The sequence below is a fragment of the Lissotriton vulgaris genome, chromosome 5 (genome assembly GCF_964263255.1).
Source record: "Lissotriton vulgaris chromosome 5, aLisVul1.2, whole genome shotgun sequence".
Classification (NCBI taxonomy): Eukaryota; Metazoa; Chordata; class Amphibia; order Caudata; family Salamandridae; genus Lissotriton; species Lissotriton vulgaris.
The window spans coordinates 75,286,931-75,301,719 of record NC_141693.1 but is presented as its reverse complement, the minus strand read 5'-3'; the positions used below and the strand labels follow the sequence as shown (position 1 = coordinate 75,301,719).

Sequence of the window (14,789 nt, the reverse complement as noted above, 5' to 3'; positions counted from 1 at the left end):
TTCTGCAGAGACTTTATCATGTTACATGATGTTTGGTCCATGATTCCCATGGCAAACATTGTTTGCCCTTGTTTTAAAATTGTACAAGGAAAAGGGATACATAGTTTCATGTGAGGCTTTCGGTTGTCATGGCAACATGTGGGAGGGTCACTGTGATGAAGGTTCTGTGTAATGTTGGTGTTCAAGAAAAAAGGAAGGTGCACTCGTTGCGGAGTCATCAAACCACCAAATTTGTTCCAAAATTACTCCTTTATTTAATCAATCTTAAAAATGGCACACAGGCCACGTGTTTCGTCCCCGATTGTCAGAGGGGACTTTGTCAGGGCTCTTAAATGTCCAACTGAGTAGTTGAAATAATATGTCTTGTAGGCAAGTATGAACCTCAAAAGGCACAGTTAGCCTGAAATGAGTGATGGACATATATAGCCGGATCTCACACCCAAGGATTAGGAGGATCAAAATATCCAAAATTAATAAGAAATGTGTAGAAGTCCCTGGAACCACTTTAGCTTTGAGGGACTTATAAGTTAGAGGTTCCTATGGGTGCTGCCTGTATAACATCGTTGTCCCGCGTAGCGGCATGATAACCAGCAATCCTTCAACGATGTTATACAGGCCACACATCAGGAACCTCTAACTTATAAGCTCTCACACCAGCCTCAGCCCCGCCCCTTCCCTGTAGGGGGAGGTAGGGAAGGATGAAGGGCTGAAGCTCCCTGCAGCTCTCACACCAGCCTCAGCTCCGCTCCGTACCAGGGACCGAAGTACGGGAAGAGCCTCTCTGTGAAGGGGGCTTGCGGGTAGGAGTAGAGAAGCTCCATGGAGTCAGCGTTGTACAGGGACAGCCGCCCCCCCTCGTAGTCCAGATACACCCCCAACTTCAGGAGCTCCTCACGAGGGGATAGAGGGGTCCGAGGGGAGTTGACAGCCGAGTAGTGACCCTTCTCCCACCCCGCCAAAGCCCAGATTCCCCCCTCAGGTGACCATGTGAAGTCTCCCTTCCTGTTGATAGACTCTGCTGCGACCCCCACCTCCCACCCTCCTCCCTGCTGCAGCAGCTGCACCTCCCAGTAATGTTTGCCGGAGGTGAACCCCTCTCTCCCCAGCACAGAGCAGGGGTAGGTGAATCTCTTGGGGGTGTCCGGCAGGTCCTGTTCTGTTTCCGTATCTCTCACACGTCTCCCCCCCTCAGACAGAAGGAGCCGAGGATGGGCAGTGTCAGGATCCAGAGTCACCATTGCTGCATAGAATAGATTCAGAATTAGAGATTTAATGACACGAATAAAGGTTATAATTACCGATTTCTGTTTTACATATGATTAATTGACACCACACCAGAAAGGAGCACTAGACCGCTCACTACACTAAAGCGTGCGTTCATCTAGAGCACACACTACACTACAACAAACAGCACTTCACTAAATAGAGAGGATACTCTAGTATACACTACACTGCACCACACAGCATACTACACACACTGCATACAATGCACTACACCAAACAGAACACTGCACTACATAGCGAGGACATTCTACTACACACTACACTGCACTGCTCAGCATATTACATCACACTACCACACATGACACACACTACAATAGCAGAGAGTAACAGTAAATAGATTAGAAGGTAAAGAGTGATAGAGCTAATCCAAGGTATACAGTACTAGTCAGTACACTGCAATTGACAGAACAGAGTAACAAGTTCACACCAAGGCATACTATACTAGTCAGTACTCTATATTAGATGGTACAGAACAAGTGAGCTACTAGAAGGTATACAGTAGTACTCAGTACACTGCATTAGATGCCATAGAGTTATCCCAAGATATACAGTACTAGTCAGTACAATGTACTAGATGGTACAGAGTCACAGAGCTACACAAAGGTATATGGTACTAGTCAGTACAGTCCATTAGATGCTACAGGGTCACAGAGCTACTAGAAGACATACTGTACTCTACTCAGTACACTGCAGTACATAGTACATAATAACAGAGTTAGTCTAAGGCATACTGTACAAGTTAGTACTCTTAGATGGTACCAGACCTACTTGGAGGCATACAGTACTAGCCAGTGCACTGCATTAGATAGAACAGAGTAACAGAGCTACTGGAAGTTACAATGTTCTAGTCAGTACCGTCCAATGGATAGCAGAGCTACTCCAAGGCACACTGTACTAGTCAGTACACAGCATTGGATGGTACGTAGAAACAGAGCCCCTCCAAGGCACACTGCACTGGTCAGTAAATCTCAATAATGGAACAGAGTAACATAGCTACTCCAAGGTATTCTGTACTACTCAGTACACTGCAATACATAGTAACAGAGTAAGTACAAGGCATCCTGTACACGTCAGTATTTTACATTACATGGTACAGAATACCAGAGCTACTAGAAGGTGTACAGTACTAGTTAGTACGTTGCATTAGATGGCCCAGAATGATAGAGCTACTGGAAGGTACACTGTACTACTCAGTACACAGCATTACATGGCATAGAGTGACAAAGCTACTCAAAGGCATTCTGTAATAGTCTGTACTCTATTGTAGATGGTACAGAGTATGAGAGCTACTAGAAGTTATACAGTACTATTCAGAACACTGTATTAGATGGTACAGAGTGACAGAGCGACTCCAAGGTTTGCAGTACTAGTCAGTGCACTGCATCGGATCGTACCGAGTAAGAGAGCTATTAGAAGGTATACTATACTAATCAGTACACGGCATTAGATGGCACAGAGTAGTAGAGCTACCCCTAGGTATACTGTACTAGTCAGAAAATGTGTGTAAAAAATTCCTAGGCAATCTTCATAGTAGACAACAAATAATATGGACCACAAATTAATTATCTGCAATTACATATAAAAACAATTATAAAAAACAGATACTAAGTTGGCCTTTTTTATAATTGTTTTTTATATGTAATTGCAGACAATTAATTTGTGGCTCCTGAAGAAAGCGTTTTCGCCGAAACGCGCGTCGAGTATTGTTTCTTCAACCTCCCTGAGGGCACCACTTATTATTATATGGTGTCTTTTTATGTATAAGGATTGTTTATTATGTTATTGGATGTATTAATTGTATATTTTATTGTACTGTCATATAACTTGAACATTCTTGTTCCTTATATGATTTTTATTTATTATATTAAAAACATGTTGATTTTTCACTTATGAATTTGCTTGTTCCCCTCTACCTGTCTGCCTGTTCTCATCATCACTTGGTCCATATTATTTGTTGTCTACTATGAAGATTGCCTAGGAATTTTTTACACACATTTTATTACCCTGCCCTAGGAGTTTTCAGTAACCACTACCCAGGGGGTCCTTGTTTTTCTCACTTTACTTTACTAGTCAGTACACGGTATTAGATGGTACAGAATGACAGAGTTATTAGAAGGTATACTGAACTAGTTTAGTGACCCAGGTAGAGTTCATCCTTTAGGGAGGCTTTGATTGGTGGACGTTGGTAGATGTAGTGAGTGTAGATACAGCGGTTTTTCCAGGTGTAAGTCCGGAGCAGGTAAACTCATGCACAGATACCACTCTGCAGATCTTGTGTTGGTCCCTGTGTCTTTAAGATTCCCACAGACTTTGCAGACCCTGCCTTTGGCTTTAACTGGCTACAGATGCCGCCTCTATATCCTTACAAGACCTCAACCAGGATTTGGGGGTTGCAGTTAAGTTTCTGATTAGAAGTGGTGTGGACGAGACACATTTGGTTGTGACTTGAAGGCCAGAAAGCTGAGGTCTATCGCCTGGGATGTCCAATCTCAGGTCCGTGTTTTCAGGGCCCTTGTCTAGTCTTAAGAATGTCTGAAAGGGAATAAACATTTCTACCTCAAGTCAGTGCCGCTAGAGAGAGATCATTATAATCTTATAACTTTTAACAGAGGCCGGTCCCAGTCTTGAGCTAAGCTCTAGTGAAGTCAAGACTACAGTGTTGTGTGGGAGGGTTTTCACTTTTCCCTATACATTTAATAAAAAATCCCTATATTTAGAGAAATAAAGCACCACACATCATTTGTGGGTTAGGAAGTTACAGTGGAAACAAATTAAATATTAAATTGTGGGTGTCTGATTATTTACACACATATTGAGGCCGGGTATTCTTTAGAAACACTACAGGGGCTGAGCCAGAATATCTTACTGAACTCCACCGCCCTGTGAAAAGCCATAGTTCAAAGATTTCCAATTACAGTTTTGTGTAAACACCAATTGGACTAAAAATTGAAGTTTCTGCCCGACTGGTATTCCAAGTGACACAGTATTGCCACATACAGGATAACCACATGCAGTATTACAGCACACAGTATAACCGCATGCAATATTACCGCAAACAATATAACCACAAACAGCAATACCACATGCAATTTTACCACATGAAGCATAGCAATATGCAGCATAACCATGTGCAGTATAGCCACATGCAGTATAACCACGTGCAGGTGTTACCAGGTGCAGTATAGCCACATGCAGCTAACCACGTGCAGTACAGCCATGTGCAGTATTACCATGTGCAGTGTAGCAACATGCAGCATAACCACATGCAGTATTACCATGTGCCATATAGCCATGTGCAGGTTACCACATGCAGCATAGCCACGTGCAGCATAACCATGTGCAGTATAGCCATGTGCAGTATAGCCACGTGCAGTATAGCCACGTGCAGTATTACCACATGCAGTATTACCACATGCAGTATAGCCACATGCAGCCTAGCCACATGCAGCATAACCACGCGCAGTATTACTGCATGCAGTATAGCCACATGCAGTATAGCCATGTGCATTATAGTCATGTGCAGTATAGCCACGTGCAGTATAGCCACGTGCAGTATTACCACATGCAGTTTAGCCATGTGCAGTCTAGCCACGTGCAGCCTAGCCACGTGCAGCATAACCACGTGCAGTATTACTGCATGCAGTATAGCCACGTGCAGTATAGCCATGTGCAGTATTACTGCATGCAGTATTATCACATGCATCATTACCACATGCAGTATAGACACATACAGCATAATCACCTGCAGTATTACCACATGCAGCATAACCACTTGCAGTATTATCGCATGCGGCTCCTCTCAACCAGATATTACAGGGGACACAATCCACTTTGGCAGAAATGACAGAAATTGTACCAGGAAAACGACAAATGGAAGTTAAACCCAGGAAATGCTGCGGCACATATACAGAATGGAGGGAAGTAGAAATCTAGAAAAATCTGGAAATGACAAAGTTTACAGACACAAATCTAGTAACTGTTACCGGACATGAGTGCACATTCCCATTAAATACCATACCATACCACACCACATTATACCTTGATCTAACCCCATGGCACACCACACCATCCAATCCCATCATAACGTTCCATACCATACTACCATTACATCCCATACCATAAAATTCCATTCCCCAATACCCAATCACATCCCATTCCTTTCTATCCCATACCACCATAACTGTCCATACCATACAATGCATATCATACCATTCCATAGCACACTACACCACTCCATACCACACCATACCATAGCATTCCACACCACACCATAGCATACCACACCACACCATACCGCACTACACCATACCATAGCACAGCATTCCACACCATACCATACATACCATACCATAGCCTTCCACACCATACCATACCATTCCATTCCATAGCACAACACAACACACCATACCACACCACAACATACCATAGCATAGCATACCACACCACACCATACCATAGCATATGACACCATACCATTCCATAGCATTCCACACCATACATACCATAGCATTCCACACCCCGCCACACCACAACATACCATACTACACCACAACATACCATAGCATAACATACCACACAATACCATACCATACCATTTTCATGAACAGTAATATTCAGAGCGAATCGTCACAATGATATTTACCTTTATAACTCATCATCACCCCCTCTGGGCCTTGAATCTTCACATTATTACACCTGTAATAACAGACACATTTTTGCATTAAAACAAACATCACATAAGACCTGCATTTGAAATAAGATTCAGTATTAAGAGCAGCGCCTGCGGACTAGAGCTCAGTTGGAGCTACTGTTTATACACAACAGTCACAGCTCTAACGATATCCAAAAGTAACTTTAATATATTTTGCCAGGATGAAGGTGTTTTAAGGCAGATAGCTCACCGAGACCAGTGTGCTTCATGTGATGCTATGAAGTGCCACACGTGGGTCTTCTAGGAGCTGTGGTTAGCTCAGTGGGGAGACAGCCGTGACAACGCGGGTTTCACACCGCGCTGCCATTACGACACAGCAATCACAATGCAAGTCGTCACAACGACTTGCGCTGGAGGGCGCTCTTGGTAAAGGAATAGTTTGATTTTCTATTCCAACACCTTCCCTACTGTTACGTGGGCTGGAGTTGGAATAGAAAATCAAACTATTCCACAATCCAGCGCCTACAGCACAAGTCATTGTAACGACTTGCGTTGTAATGGATGCGTCGTAATGTCAGCGCGGTGTAAAGCCCGCGATGTCATGACGTACATCTACTCAGTGAGACCAGCGAGCTTCATGTGATGCTATGGAGTGCCACGCGCGGGTCTTCCAGGCGCGACGGTTAGCTCAGTGCTTCATATGATGCTATGGAGTGCCTCAGCGTGGGTCTTCTAGGAGCGGTGGTTAGTATATAATTATTAAATACTTGCTTAACTGAGGTCCATGTGTATTCCTGCCAGTACCGACAACACAATTCTGCCACACCCAACCCGTGCCAGTGTAAACCTTGCCACCATTCCTGCACAACCAAGATGTTTCGGTAGCTTCTTCTGGGGGTAGGTAAGTCAGGGGTTTTGCAAAATTATTGGTTGCAAAATTAAGGTAAGCCCCTGCCTGATCCTATTTGGGATGGACTTGTGCCCTTACTGGGACGAGTTAAACTCGGATCAGGCCTCGCTGATATTTTTCTGATATCGCTAGCAAGAGAGGAAATCTGTAAGAAATGGATTACTACCGACCCGCCAAAGGTTTCAGAATGGGTTGTCAGTAGAATGGACTTTCGATTGCAAGTCGACCTCGGTAGACAAAAGATGGTGTCCCTTTGTAATATGGCAAAGTAAACCGTAACATGATTACATGTCTATCTTGATGAGAAATGGGTGGATCTCCTTCATACACAAGGGCAAAACTATAAGAAATATTCAGGAAAAACACAGGACAAACCTTGATGGGATTAGCACAGAACCTCCAACACATTACCCTGTGGAATTGAATGTCCTGCTACACGTTTTTCTCACCCTTCTGTAGAGAGGTGTCATTACCACTACATGTCCTCTACAAAAAACTCTTTTGAAGCAACTGGGCAAAAACCCAGTTTTGTTAACAGACCTCTTTTTAATAAAACACATGGGGCCGAGATGAAAACCTCAACAATTTTTCCATTAGGGGCCAAATAGAAACAAGGGAAGTCTTTGCCCTGCCACACGACTTGCCACTCTTGTATTTATTTGTCTATGCCATCATGAGTTCACCTCTCTACTGTGAGGTGGCAATACCCTCATTTTGTCTTGCATATTATGAAACATGATGAAAAAACACTTCGGAGTAACCCGCATGTCTGGCGGTACACTCCCTTGGTACAATGTCTACCATAAACCCGATTTTATGTACCTTTAGTAATACCTGTCCAGACCTGGTTTACTTTATTTTATTTTATTTTTAATATTATTTTTTCACTATACGCTCAGACAACAGGAAGTGTTTCTTCGGTGAGCGCTCCAGTCTATTACGCTCTATATACGCTATCCGGCAGGTCCACATTTTATGCTCGGATAGTTTAAGGAGTTAGGAAGAGGTAGGGTCCTTTTAGATAGAGCACTAGTCTTTTTCGCCCCTCAAGCAACAGGAAGTGAGGAACAAACAACCTCGAGCAACAGGAAGTGAGCAACGAACACATTCAGCCGGAGGTGCCATTCTAGGTTGGAGTTTCTGACGGTCTAGTGTTAGTACCAATTAGTGCAGTTTTTTGGCAGCAAAACTACCAATTATGCTCAGTATTTAAGGACACTGACCACACTGGCTCAATGTTCCATGGAGCCGCGGCGAGACAGTGTTCTGGTGAGGCGGTAACCTTGATATTGTAAGTACATAGACATTGTATTGCATCAGTGAAACGCTGCACAATTAAAACCACCAGTTTTTTTTTTCTTTTTCAATTTCGTTTAACAGTGTGTGACTATAGGTACCCCTTCCCTTCCGTTTTGAAGGCTCATGGGGCATTATAAGAGTACGTGAACAGCCTAAACTTTGGAGGCTTCTTCATCTGTCACAAAACAGTTTTTTGAAGGAGAGATATATTTAACAGATACTCTCAGTTATACTTATCATATGGATACACACACCACGCGGTCCTTAGATATAGAGTGTGTGCTTTATGTTTTGTGTGTGTATCTTTTTGCATTGTCCAATCTCACTGGCATAACAGCACTGATTACCAATCATAACGGATAAAGATAAGAAAAATATATCACAGAAATATATCACTTTTCTTTACAGGTCAACACCACATATGGCGCAGGTTTGATGTGTTATGTCATTTTAACTGTTTTTATTCTTACAGAACCCATTCAGCAACATACCTACTGGGGGATAGTATACTGTGCATGTAGAATTTATGTGTACCACTTAGTTAGGATTATATGTAAATACACAGTTGTTTTGATTTGAGCGTAGAAGGAATCTCTTCTAGGTCCTGATGAGAAGCTAGAGGAGGGCTTCAAAACATGTCAACACAGGAGACACTGCTCAATAAAGCATAGTATCTCCATCCCATTCCCCACTTTTAACAATACCAGCTCTAAGGAACATTAAAATTGATTTTTCCACTGAGCCAGGTATTTTTTTGTCACCATTCACTCACTTCTGACCCTCCCACTGAAACTCCTACACCACACATAGTATTGTTTTTCATAATCAGTGCTCTCACGTAGTCATAGGTCACAGCACGCCCTGTCTTGGAGCGGTGCGGGAGAAGCCTGATGATGAAGCATGCCACCAAGGGTCCTTTTGGTGGGTGAGGGGCATTTAAACAAAGCTGTGTGCTTTCCACCATTGTAGGAGACACACGTAGTCTGGAGTAACAGTTCTATACTTTCCAATAAAGTTGGATCCCTGTGTGTTTTTGATTATATGGGAAGAAACATGACATCAGGCCTGGCCTTGCCTTTGTCACCCTGGGCAGTTTGGAGACAAGACCAGGGGAGGGGGGGGGGGAGAACTGACTAGAACCGTTGTTGGGGTTGGTCAAGGAATTTCCCCACACAGAGATGGCACCAGTATGAAAATGGGACCTTCAGAACATTGCATCAGAACACTCCTGGTCGTGTGGAAGATTCAGAAGAAGAACTGCCCTGCTGCTGGATGGACTGCCCTGCTGCCGGAAGTACTGCCCTGCTACTGGAAGGACTGCCCTGCTGATGGAAGGACTGCCCTGCTACTGGAAGGACTGCCCTGCTGCTGGAAGGACTGCCCTGCTGCTAGAAGGACTGCCCTGCCCCTGGAAGTTCTGCATTGCCGTCTGAAGAAGAAGAACCAGACCTGCTTGTCTGGATCACAGGCTACCCAGACGGACTCCAAGGGTTAGTTGGCTGACCTTCTATGTGAGCTACAGTGAAACCACAAGCTTCCAGATACCTCTCTGCAATTGCCCTGCTGACCAGAACCGCCTTGACCTGCCTGAGCCTGCCCGAGCCTGCTGCTGGCCTCTCTCTGAAGCGAGTCATGATCCACAACAGGTGACCTCAGGTCCTGGACCATTGGCTGGCATCAGTGGAAGAGCCTCCTGCAGAAAAGGTAAAGAAACAGATGTTTTGGGTTCCTCTTGGCTGCAAAGTCATTTCTTTGAGCTGAGAATGGACCGCCAACACACAGCTCAAGCAGGACTTGATCTTCGCTACGACAACAAACATTCACGACAACCACAAATGAGAGGCCCCTGCAAACATGAGCAGTGCTCGTTGCGATGTCTTGAGAAAGTCATTTTCTAGTGGGACTACCTTGGTCTCTGTGTCCAATCCTCATCCCATTGCTGTTGTCCTGAACTTCTAACTTTACCCCAGTCCCTTGTGAACAGATAACTGAAATTGGCGTTTTGTCACTATTTGTACTAACAATTTTAATAATTTAATACTAACAATTTTAATAATTTGTAACTTCGGTTCTATTTATTGGATTTATGTTGTTTTAGTATCATTTCATTTATTAAAATGTACTCTATTTTTTAATTGCTTTGGCATCTTATTAGTGTTGTGTTCTCACTTTATTACTGTTTGTGTGCTGCATAAATACTTTACACATTGCCTCTAAGTTAAGCCCAACTACTTTTGTGCCAAGCTAACAGAGGGTTAAGCACTGATTAATTCAGTGTTTTTGTGCTTCATCCTGACAAGGATAGTGTTTGTTGCTTGAGTGGGATTCTCACCCCCTCAGCTAATAACCCAAATTGTTGCAGCTACAATAGAGTGAGAGCTACAGGGGAGTATAACCAAGACAGGACTTGTGATCACAGGAAAGGACAGCAGAGCCAGGTCTCAAGAGACAACAGGAGGAATACGATGGAGCGAGACCAGTGAGACCGCATGCTAGGCCTTACAACACCACAGGAGGGGAGAGCAAAGCCAGGCCTCAAGGCCAGAGAAGGATAGAAAGAGACAAAGGCGTGAGACTACAAGAATGGAACAGTGTCAGAACTCATGAGATCACAGGATGTCTACAAACATCAAGCAGAGTTTACAGGAATCTGTCCTTCTCTGAACTGGCCCTTACCCCCAAGTCTCTTTCCAGGTAAAACCTTAATTTAATGATCCTGAGACATGTTCTCTGTCCTACTGCTCTCAGACCACATCACTCCTCAATTGATGAATCCCTATTTCTAATAAAAGACCAAGCTCCAAATCTGTACCCTCTCCTTAGTTCAATCCCACCCTCTCTTTAGTTTACTGACGAGTCAAACAATCTTAAGCGCTGCAGCGGATTGCAAGTGCAACTGTGAGTTTGAAATAAAGCTGGAACAAAAAAAAGGCACTTGTCTCCCGCTTTTTTGAAAAACCAAGGCTAATTCTTCTTAATACTTTTAACTTTCATTCTGCGTCGCATTTACTGCCAGCTGCCAATATTAGTGAGTCCAAAGTGGTAAAGCAATTCTGCACTTTTATACAATCTAACACCGTCTTAGTTGACACATTTCGCCCAAACAGAAACAAGAGAACTGTTCTCCTTGCATTGCTAGATGATCTTAGGATAGCTGTGGATGTCAACACAAAAGACATGAAGAACTTCTGTTTGTTGACAAAATTAAAAGATGATTCTGGAAAAGGAGTAGCTGCTCAATCAGACAAACATTGGTGCATTGCCAGCAGTCAAGGCCTGTGGGCTAGGTATGATAGGGCACATTGGATGAGATGGAAGAATTATTACTATATCGTCCAGAAGAACATAGGAAAAAGGCCAGGAAATAGTGCAAGAAGGCAAGCTTATTTCCAATTCCTGCCTTAGATTTGCTTTAGATGTTGCAGATACTGCAGCTAGAGGACTCAATATCAGCACTCTACTAAGGAGACATACGTGGCTTCGTTTGGCTTCGAATTTCTAGTTTCAAACCAGTGGTTCAACAAATTATACTTAATGCACCATTTGCCAAAGGACATCTCTTTGGGCCTCAGATAGACCGATCGCTGGAGAAAATGAAAAAGGACAAAGAAGTGGCAAAATCGATGGGCACCTACAGTCTCTGTCTAATAGATGATCCTTTCACCACTCTTTCTACAGAGGGGGCTCCAAAAATAGATGCCACCACATCTTCATAGAAAGCACGGGCACAGTCTTTCTCCTCTAGAGGATTCTGTAGAGGTGGAAATGGAGGTAACCAGTTCAATGGAAGAAGTAGAGGTACAACATCACATACCCCACCCTCTACTAACAAACAGTGTCTTGATGAAAATTCCCCCCGAACATTCATCACCTGTAGGGGGGAGATTACATCAGTTTCTATCCATTTGGCAATCAATAACAACGGACAGGTGGGTATTGGATATTATCCAACATGGTTACTGCCTAGAACTCACCAGCAACCCTCCCAACATCCCGCCTCGTCTTCAGAAACTGTCTTTGAAACACGAATATCTACTAAAACAAGGAGTACAAGATCTTCTAACAAAAGGAGCTGTAGAAAGAACTCTTTCCATTACAACAACAAGGAACAGGAGTATATTCACTATACTTTCTTATTTCCCAAAAAGATGGCTCATTAAGACCAATATTGGATGTCAGACCTTTAAAGTTATACATATTATGAGAACACTTCCACATGGTCACCCTACAAGTACTTCTACTGTTGCAGCAGGGCTACTTTATGTCAACACTAGACTTTAAGGACGCATACTTTCATATACCCATTCACCCAGCACATCGCAAATACCTCAGATTTGTGAGAGAAAAAAATCATTATCAGTTCAAAGTGCTTCAGTTTGGAGTAACAACTGCACCCAGTGTGTTCACCAAGTGTTGAGCAGTAGTAGCGGCACATCTGAGACAACAAGAAATACATGTCTTCCCATACTTAGTACATCAGCTCATAAAATCCAACTCACACCTCAAGTGTGTGCATCACACTCAAATTACTTTAAATCTTCTACATCAATTGGGATTCCCAGTCAACATACAAAAATCCCATTCCCATCCCAATCAAACACAACCATATCTAGTAGCCGTTCTAAACACTCAAATGGCTCTAGTATATCCCAATGCAGCCAGGATTCAGAATTTAAAGACACTTTTACTACAGTTGCAATTCAACCAGTATCTCTCAGCCAGTACATTCATGTAGTTACTAGGAATGATGGCCTCATGCTTTGCTACAGTGCCTCATGTAAGACTAAACATGCACCCACTACAAGAATGCTTAGCACGTCAGTGGAATCAAGCACAGGGTCAATTAACAGATCTAGTGTTGGTAAACAGCCGCACCCATCGCTCTCTGCAGTGGTAGAACCCACAAAATTTGTGAAAAGGACGGCCGTTCATCGACCCTATTCCACAAGTCGTGATCACAACAGACACATCTCTCACAGGGTGGGGGGCACACGTACAACTGTTAACAGTTCAGGGTCTTTGGAACTCCAAAACAACAGAACAATCATATCAACTACCTAGAGCTGCAAGCAGTTCAACTAGCGTTAAAAGCTTTTCTACCACTCCTGGTAAAGAAAGTGTCTTAATCTGGACGGACAATATAACAACAATGTACTATATACAAAAACGGGGAGGGGGGGTACACACTCTACAACTGTCATGCCTCTCTCAGACCATTTGGCGCTGAACTATTTATCACAAAATCTATCTACTAGCAGAGCACCTTCCAGGCACAGACAATGTTTTTGCTGATATCCTCAGCAGAAAAAGACAACAAATAAACGAATGGGAACTACGCCCACAAGTTCTCCTTCCGGACTTTGAAAAATGGGGATTTCTACAAATAGACCGTTTTGCCCCAGCACAGAATTCAAAATGCCCAGACTTCACCTCTAGGTTCCCAGACCCTCTATCCAAAGGAAATGCCCTATCTATTAACTGGTCAGGGATATTTGCTTACGCTTTTCCGCCTCTCCCTCTCTTTCCATTTCCAGTTCGGAAACTCAGGCAGACAGCTCTCACACTGATTCTCGTCACTCCCACATGGGCTCGTCAACCATGGTTCACAACACTCTTGGAATTATCAGTGGTTCCACCTCAGAAGCTTCAAATATCATCAACACAGAACCGTGGAGAAATCAGACACCCAAATTCCAAAGACCTCCACCTTGCGATTTGGCCCCTGAAGCCATAGAGTTTGGTTATCTAAACCTCCCACCTGATTGAATGACAATTCTTAAAGAAGCAAGGAGACTTATTACTAGAGCATATTATGCAGCAAAGTGAAAAGATGTGTCATATATTGCAATATTAACTCAATTGATCTGTTAAATGCATCTATACAAAATATTATTTGTTATCTGTTGCATCTACAATGCGCAGGTTTAGCCTACACATCTATTCAACCACATCTTGCAGCAGTAGCAGCATATCTTCAAAACAGCCAATGATTATCTCAATTCAAAATTCCTGTGATCGAAGCCTAAATGGAAGGCCTTATAAAAATAATACCACCCAGGGTACCACCTGCACCTGTCAGGAACCTTAACATTGCTCTTACAAGACATATAGGCCCAACTTTTGAAAAATTCTGCAGTTGTTCATTAAAATTTCTTTCATGGAAGGTTGCCTTCTTAATAGCTACACACAAAATAGGAGCATTAATGGCCTTTTTAGGTAACATTCCCATAGCTGACATATGTAAGGCAGCTACATAGTCCACACCACACACATATTTGCCAAACATTATTTTGTGGATGTATTAGCACATCAGCAAGCTAATGTAGGACAAGCAGTGCTAAAAACACTTTTTTAAAACAACTGCAACACCCACTGGTTAGCCACCGCTTTGGGGAAGTACAACTATACAGTTTGTGCAAAGCATGTGTATCTTCAGCACACATGCCTCGAACAGCTGTTCTTGGCATGTAGAGATGTAATTCACGGTAATCAGTCAAAATATCGAATCTTTAATTTCGACTTACACTTATATCGAGTTGCTAATATCGAAGGGACAGAATATCGATGTCCAGAATATCGATGGCCAGAATATCGACCCTATGGTAAGTAATATCGAAATTACTTATATCGATAGCATATATATAT

At 43.0% G+C, this 14,789-nt stretch overlaps 1 protein-coding gene across 1 annotated transcript in view; it reads right to left on the bottom strand.

The window, feature by feature from the left end:
* Positions 1–236: 236 nt before the first annotated feature.
* Positions 237–14,789, bottom strand: part of LOC147710227 (E3 ubiquitin-protein ligase TRIM39-like) — a 483,044-nt gene continuing 468,491 nt past the window's right edge. Inside the window, exons 5-6 of the mRNA XM_086919956.1 lie at positions 5,927–5,979; positions 237–1,240 (exon numbers count right to left, since the gene is read on the bottom strand). Of these exons, the coding sequence (XP_086776082.1) occupies positions 726–1,240; positions 5,927–5,979 (568 nt within the window). The 3' untranslated portion in view covers positions 237–725. The remainder of the gene's footprint in view (positions 1,241–5,926; positions 5,980–14,789) is intronic.